The sequence below is a fragment of the Cryptomeria japonica genome, chromosome 2 (assembly GCF_030272615.1).
Source record: "Cryptomeria japonica chromosome 2, Sugi_1.0, whole genome shotgun sequence".
In the NCBI taxonomy this organism is placed as follows: Eukaryota; Viridiplantae; Streptophyta; class Pinopsida; order Cupressales; family Cupressaceae; genus Cryptomeria; species Cryptomeria japonica.
This window is the reverse complement of record NC_081406.1, coordinates 359,446-367,771: the sequence shown is the minus strand read 5'-3', so window position 1 is coordinate 367,771 and position 8,326 is coordinate 359,446. Positions and strand designations below refer to the sequence as shown.

The window sequence follows — 8,326 nt, the reverse complement described above, 5'->3', positions numbered from 1 at the left end:
TCATAACTACACTTTACTTAAGTTGACTTAGGATAATGCATCTCATTGTGGTTTGCATATGAGATACTTAGGGAAGTTGCTTGTACGAGAAATTCCACCTTTTGTGGTGTTATCTTGTCATCTCATTCCACCTTCGATGGGTGATCCACCTTTAATGAAATATTCTATTATATCTCCTACCTACCCTTACCTACCCTTGTATCTCATTGAACTATATGTCATGATTGTGAGCTCTCATGTCTTGCCTTTGTAAGCAGGCTGATTTACATTGTAATCGAATTGACAATCAATCAACTTAGTTATTTGGGTATTTTGCATCTTGATAGGAATACAATTTATTTTTGTCACATATTTTGTTTTCTTGTTTGTGCTATCAATTGGACTTTAGATCTTGGCAAATTCTCACACACCCAATCCATCATATGTGGATATAATAATACTTTCCCAAGCAATGTTGAATGTCCTTTGGGGTTGCTCTACATACCTTCTTCTATGTCTACTTATTGTCATCATCTCAAAATACTCACCAAAAAAGAAAACATATATTGATTAATGGCAGGGTCGAAGACATTTTTTGCATTATGCTTCCCCATTTCTTTCAATGGGTGTATATGCTCTTTTAGGAGTCCCATCTCATTTCTCTCTTGCAATTTGGCTCTAAATGTCTTTGGCATTGGATTAGTTAAACACATTGAATTACTTCCTTTAGTCCCATTTGGAGTAGATTTTCCAATAATTCATTATTAGAGTTTCATGCACTTAGTATGTTGGCATCACACGCTTTGCAACTCACAAACTTTTCAAATATAAAATTTGGTCTTTTTGCAACTTCAATAACATGCACCAATTGAATCATTTGCCAATGTCTTTCATCTCACATTTTTTTTCTCTTTTGTGTTTGCTAGATATATCATTCACCATATCAACATCAACACCATCGTTTTCAATCTTTTTCAACACGTTGGCAAGAGGTAAACTATTGTATGTCAATAGATTGTTGTTTTTTATCTTTTTGCCCTACATGACACCTCCCTAAAGTCACTGCAATCCTTCGTATCTTCGTGTGCATTCGATGGTTTAGACCGAAGCATAGTTTTATCTTTTTGTTTGTTGTGTTTATTTGGTTCTCCTATCAGGGACACCAAAGTTGTCAAATGATTTGTGATATATTGAGGCATCTTTTTTGTTTGTTGTGCCTGCTAATCAATCATTTGCAGATTTGACACATCGTCACCCCAATCTTTATACCTTGGTACATACCGTCAAGTGTTACATCAAACATCAAGTTGCTCACCCAATTGACATGACTATCCTCCCCCTCCATTATTAAATGTTCTCGTCATTGATTTCCGTTCGAGAGGACACCCAAGTTCTTCACCTACGTATCCTCTTGAGAGCATCATCCAACAGTCCTACTCTTCTAATCATTCCACAAACCCTATCCTATCCTTTCCCATCCTAAAATTTTATATTCTGTTCTTTTTTGAAATGGCATTGCTTGATTAGTGTTATTCGATTCCGCTTTTAGATAAAATAGTTTATTCTGTAGGTAGTCAACAAAGGCTGAATTCTATCCACAAATGGAGATGTTAGAAGGTTCTATTTGCCATTATCAATGCATGTTTTGAAAGGATTCAGTAAAAGAAACATATATCATTTAAAAGCATGAAACATTCTAGGGAAATATATCTCATTTAAAGATATGAAACATTCTAAGGAAAGGAAATATATATCATTTGAAGAAACAAAACAGCGGCAACTGTTTAGAGCCTGAAATTCGTTATGCTTAAGATAATAAGCTTGAAACATTCATTGAAACACAAACAACTGCTTCGATCCAAATAGTTGTGCTTAAGATAATAACTTTTTTTCCAAACAGAATTGAGAATTAATTGTGGAATTACGAAGGAACATAGTTCCAGAGAAGAAATGTAATTAGTTGGATCACATGACTAAGCCCCCAAACCCTGTAGAAACCAAAAAAAATCGTGTTTCCAGGTTTGGGGGAATATTACAAAATTACTTACAACCTATAACGGTTTTTCTAAATTGATATTTTCTGTGCATCAAAACACCGGACAGTATTGTATTTATCAAAACACCGGACAGTATCGTATTTACAGTTTGCTACTCAAATTAGTTTCAAATGTCATGCATCTTAAGTACTCCATAGTACTTCATAGGACATCCAGTAACAAAACTATCTTTGAAAATTGCTTTCATCAGATGAGAAGTCTTTCAAGAATTTAACAATCATAGGTTTGTCAGCATCTTTCAGTGATATCACCCCTCGGCAAATTCGAGCATAAAGTCTTTCAAGTTCTGAGATTCCATAACCTTCAGTACATTTCACAAAATTCTGTTCTATTGATTCAATCTGTTCTGCCAAATGCTTGCTTATTGGCACTTTGGGAGAGGATTTGCTTTCACCATCCTCGACTTCTGCAATGGTGGTTTCTGCAACATCTGTTGGGGCAAGCGGTTGATTCATTATTTCATCTTGATTATTTGCCTCACATTGTTGCACACCTTTAAATGCCTCATTTGTTACACTACCATGAGGGCATTTTGTTGGAAGGGCATTTTGCCCAGGAGCATCAATCTCCATGGGTTGTGATCTGTCCTCAGAAAATGGATCAGAGTTCCCAGCCACAACTTCACCTGTAGAAAAAAAATCTGAGAATTTCAATATCAATTGTGCTTCTAATATCAAAAATAAAAAAGAATTACAAGTGGCATGGTGCAAAGCATAATGCCACCTTGATCAGGATCACTGTTCCGCTTTGAGCGTTTCAAGACCTCATAACTTTGAGATACATTCATTTCAGGCTGAACATTGCGTAGACGTGCACTTGCTCTTGTAACATGAACTGGTTGAGCAACAGGATTCGAAAGAAAATTTGTAGCTGAATCCTCTGGCAGACGAGTTGGCCCACCCTGAGCAGCAATTTTATCACAGAAGGCAACTAGTGCAGGATCCATTTGAGAAAGCATGCCAAGAACCTGATTATGTGTAAGACCAAGGATTAGCAAAGTGAACAATAAATGCTTACTACTTGACATAAAATATTTGAACTTCAATTACTGTATGTCTCTATTAGCATATTTAACCATACCGCATCCCTTAGTGCATATGCTCTGCTGACAATTCGAGCTCCATTGTAGTCATCACCATTATATGCCTGTTAAGCATAACTAATGATAGTTAGGACTGAATAGAAAACAAAGCTTCGGTCAACCCAACAAAGCTGCTAGGATCATACACATGTCAAATCATGCTTACTTTTGCATTGGCTGGAATTAGTTCCACATCTTGCAAGAAGGCTGAGCATGTCAAGTAACGCCCATTATCCACACGCTGCAGTAAAGTAGTGATATCCATCGGATTTTGAACTATTGAATAATAGTCAGGAGCGTCTTCATCCATTACAGGGTAATGGAAGACACTGAACCGTTTCTCATATAGAAGTCTGCACATTGTAGGGAGCATACATATAAGCACTCAAAAATAATTTTCACTTGGTACACACAATCAACAAATGAATCAAATGATTGATGCATCGCTACAAAACCTGCTGCAGATATCCCGAAGACACATTCGGAGTCGTCGAATAGCATGCTCCTCTGCTTCTGCCTTGGCACGTAGCTCAGTTTCACTTGGTCCCCTTGCTGCTTTTGGTACCTTTGGAAGTTCAGGAATAGAAACATTCTTTTTAGGAGTAATTACTACTTGCTGATCAGGGATAGTAAGAACAGCATCAACCAATTGTGAGATGAATCTACACCTGTCCTCGGAACTTGGTTTTTCTACTTGGTAACTGCACAAAAAGCAAAAGAATGTAATCCATTTAGTTATGCATTGCTTATCAACCACACCAAATTATTGCCCAGAAAATCAAACCAGTTGATATATACGCATTTTCTCCAAATGGAACAAATCGAAGCCGAAATTTAGGATCCTAAAACTTTTGGCCGAATTCAGTCTCCCATTAAAAAAATAATAATTGTAATAACCCAGAGCTACAACCACACCAAAGAAACTATTATGCAGACTCATTATCTCATCTTAACACCCAAGGGATCAGAATTTATCGTGCCCAAAATATTCCAAAACAATTGGATACAAAATTACTGTATATTCATCTGAAATTTAAATTCCTAAAACTCGAGGCCAAATTCAGCCTTCCATTTAGAAAATAATATGAAAACATTATAAGAAACCCAGAGCTACAACTCCAAGTTTTTGTAACCCCAAAGAACCTGCTCAGTATTTATGCAGTCTCATTATCTCATGTTAATACTCAAGGGACCAGAGTTCATTTTGCCCAAAGTATTACAAACCAATTGGAACTAAAATTCTTGTATATTAGTGGCTTAGCAAGGTTAATTTGCTTATTTCATACAGTAACCTTAACTTCTTGTCATGTCATTCTCTTTCCCAGCCAAGAATGAGCATCAATCACAAACTTAACAACTGCAGCAGAAGCTCATAAAATTAGGGGTGTAAGACAATGCATGCTGCACAATGATTCTAAAAGTAACAGCAATGTTGTGCCATGGAATTCGATTCGGGTGGGTGGGAAACTCTAGTTCCGGCAATAGATGGCCCGGGGTTGACGGGGCTTACGATTCTTTTGACATCTTAAATATCACTCAGAACAGAATTTACACATCATTCAAGGCAAACATATATTTTGAATGATGGCAATAATTTAAAAAGTATGTTAGAAAAGAGAAACATATATCATTTTAAAAAGTTTGAAAATGATTTGTAATTTTCATATTAAAACCCAGTCACTATGAAATTCATATCATAAAACACTCCTTAATATTGTACAGTGTGAAAGGACCAGATGATGAACATATTTTGTAGAGGCACACACTAGAATTCAGAGTGAGGCAGAATTTTACACCTTGAACAATTCATAAAATAATTGGAAAAGTTATTCCCTGGTGGATCTCATTCTCCAAATTGGTGTCTCAGGTTTTTACCTTCTATTATACTGAACCAAAATAAAATTTGAAACGCATTCAAGGTGTACCAGATACCATGGAATTCATATACACTCAATTCAATGACAAGTTCAATTAATACAGAATGAGAAGTTAACAAGGTACCCGGTACACAACACTATACAGAATGGATTCACATGCCTAAGCATTATATTGAACAAACCAAGCAGGAAAAATATAAAAAACTAAAACAATGATGTCCTTGATACATACATATAGCGACGTCCAAACAAGGATGCAGCTTCTCCATCCAATTCGTCCGAGGGCACAGAGGAGGTTGCAAGAAGTAATACAGGAAGGTCCGATGGCAGTTCTTCCAATATAGTCAACAGAACAGCTCTTAGTTGATCATGGGCCTATGAAGCTCAGTGAAATGGAAAAAATCAGAAAAATAATCATTTTCGGAAGCTCTAGCAATAAAAAGAAAACTGACTTCAAATATATCACAGAAAATCTCAAAGACATAGAAGTATCAAGTGTACTAATTTAATGACATACAGACCGTCTCCCACCAAAGTTGAAGTTGAGGCAGATACAAAATAGAAGGAGAAGTCCTCCTTGCTTCTCCCACAATATGCACTAGCGCTTCCTCAGGGGTCTTTGCACTTGGGTCGGACAAGAGTGATGGAAGTCCAAGAGAATGCACAGGGAACCTCTCTAATTCGTGTAGAACAGCAGGGCCGATATGGTCCTGGCAAGTAAGTACAAATATAGCATCCTTCAGAAATTCAGCTAGCTTACAAGACAGCCAATTCAAAAGTTTTCAAAAACAGACTCATGTTATAGAGGTGTAAACTTCTAAGAAAGTATTTTCTAACCGTACCAAGCCAGCACCCTCCTTCCCACAAAGTAAAAGTCTTGGTCTGTAAACAAAGGGAATGGAAGAACCATAGGAAAATCCAAGTAACTTGGCAAGATTGCGAGAACTGTCCTCCTTATCACCCTTGGCCACTATGTGGAAGATCTCAGAAATATAGTTTCTGATTATTTTTAGATGTCCTTCTAAGCATGGAGCTATAACTGGGGACAATGGCCTTGACTGTACTGTTGCACCTCTATGGGCAGCCGGAGTAATAGCAGACATAGCTTCCAAGAAATCAAGCTTCTCTACTTTCACAGAATCCACATCTATGACAAACTGATCATCACTAGTGTATACTTGAGGATATTTCTCGCGGAAGGCCCTAATTGCAGCTTCTGTGCACAAAGCTTTTAAATCAGCACCACAATACCCCACACAAGCTGCTGCTAATTCCATTCTTAATTCATCTGATAAAGGATTCTTCCACTTTCTTGTATGGATCTTTAATATCTCAGCTCTTGCTTTACAATCAGGTAAGGTAAATACAAATTCACGATCAAACCGACCAGGCCGACGAAGAGCTCCATCAATAGCATCAATCCTGTTTGTAGCTCCAATAAGCACTACTTGACCTCTAGAGTCTAGACCATCCATTAGAGCAAGAAGTGTAGATACAATAGAATTGTGAATTTGTTCTTGTTTACTAGACCTCACTGGAGCAAGACCATCTATTTCATCAAAAAATATTATGGATGGTTGGTTCCTTTGAGCTTCTTCAAAAAGTAATTTCAGTTGCCGCTCAGCTTCCCCAACCCACTTGCTGAGCACATCAGCTCCCTTTCGCATGTAAAAGTTTACTTTCTGTCCTGCCTTGGAAGCTGCACATGCTAAAGCCCTTGCAATCAATGTTTTACCAGTTCCAGGAGGACCACACAATAAGACTCCCCTTGGAGGAGAGATGTGATAATTTGCAAAGAAATCAGGATAGAGAAGAGGGAAAAAAACCATTTCTTTCAGTGCATCAATGTGATCAGAAAGCCCTCCAATATCATCAAAACTCACTGTGTCATCAACCTGCAAAGGTTGAATGTCAGCTCCACCTTTTGAACTAGGCCCAGCAGTTTGTACACCTACACCTCCATAACCAAAAGTATCACCTTGGTGTCCCCATCCAGATGCCGCAACATTCAATCCCCATGCAGTTGTGCTATGCATGTCAAGTCCGCCACAAACCCATTGCTGACCAAAGTTTCTGTTTCCCCCACGCATCCATGAACCAACAGGACCCTGATCCATCTCATCCACAAGAAGAGAATCATCTGAATCATCAATTCTTGGTGCACGATGACGTTTATATGTCCTTGCACCACCTCGTCTCGCATCACGTGCATTTTTGGTTCCCATTCCTTGATGCAATACTTTACGTGGTGGAGATCGTGGGCGTTGCTTTTCTTCTTTTTCAGGAGAAAACCTCCTCACCTCAGTGCGATTCCGGAGAGCATACCGTCTCCTTCCTTCTTGTTCTTCACCCTCCTCACCCTCTTCCTCAACTTCATCTTCTTCGTCTTCCTCTCCTTCATCCCCAGCCTCCCCCTCATCTCTATCATCTTCCTCCTCTGACGATTCCTGGTCTTCAGAATCTTGAGAAGAATGTTGGATGGTTGACCTTGTTGACCTTGTTGACCTGCGAGGCCGAAGTCCTTCTCGCCGTGGCAAAGATGCTGTATCTCTTGTCTTCTTCTCTCGCATTGGACTGGACTGCTCATCCTGACTAGGGTTATTCTCAACTTTAGTAGTAGATGGCCGATATGTTCGTCTCTGCATCCATTGATACTCAAACTTATAATATAGGCAATTAATTATTGGGCAAGAGAAGTTATATCTTCACAAATAAGCAGAAAATGGAACAAATAAGCAGAAAACGGAACAAATAACAGAAACAATGGAGATTGGAGAAAATCCTACCATCAGATCTGCATCCTCTGTGTCTGTGTTATCTGTTTCGTAATCCTCTAAATTGACAGAAATTTTCCTTTTTCTTGTAGACCGGCGTAGAGTGGATGTATGCGACTGCCAGTATAAGCAACTTCAGCATACAAATTTAATCATGAACGATGATTATATATTTGACAACAGAATGAGCACAAATTTCTTGAAAAGAGCAGTTGAGTCTTCTCAGAACTCTATCAGTTACCTGCACGTTCATGTTCTCTATCTGATTTGAAGGACCAGCAGTTTTATGCACCTGAGAAAAGAATTCAAAATAATATAGAGGCTTTTACAAGATAAATGAGAAATCCACAATGATCTACATAACAGAGGACAGAATGATGGATGTATTGCAATAAATGGTCTCAATTATCCATGACTGAAAAACAAAGATCAATGAGAAGGGAAGAAATTTTTCCCAGTTAAAATGGTTTACTTTTTAGATAAGCATATATATATTACAACAAAAAAAAGGAAAGCACAATACACTGTCATTTGTACCAAGTGAAATGCTGAAGAATA

General features: G+C 38.0%; 1 protein-coding gene across 2 annotated transcripts in view; it reads right to left on the bottom strand.

Moving 5' to 3' along the window:
• Positions 1–1,920: 1,920 nt before the first annotated feature.
• LOC131073813 (ATPase family AAA domain-containing protein At1g05910) overlaps positions 1,921–8,326 on the bottom strand; it is a 48,411-nt gene continuing 42,005 nt past the window's right edge. The window contains exons 2-11 of one of the 2 annotated variants that reach the window (XM_058010327.2): positions 8,010–8,060; positions 7,781–7,885; positions 5,837–7,633; positions 5,516–5,704; positions 5,227–5,369; positions 3,573–3,818; positions 3,284–3,470; positions 3,117–3,182; positions 2,760–3,003; positions 1,921–2,676 (exon numbers count right to left, since the gene is read on the bottom strand). In XM_058010327.2, the coding sequence (XP_057866310.2) occupies positions 2,201–2,676; positions 2,760–3,003; positions 3,117–3,182; positions 3,284–3,470; positions 3,573–3,818; positions 5,227–5,369; positions 5,516–5,704; positions 5,837–7,633; positions 7,781–7,885; positions 8,010–8,060 (3,504 nt within the window). In that variant the 3' untranslated portion in view covers positions 1,921–2,200. The remainder of the gene's footprint in view (positions 2,677–2,759; positions 3,004–3,116; positions 3,183–3,283; positions 3,471–3,572; positions 3,819–5,226; positions 5,370–5,515; positions 5,705–5,836; positions 7,634–7,780; positions 7,886–8,009; positions 8,061–8,326) is intronic. The other variant, XM_058010329.2, reaches the window with a different exon arrangement.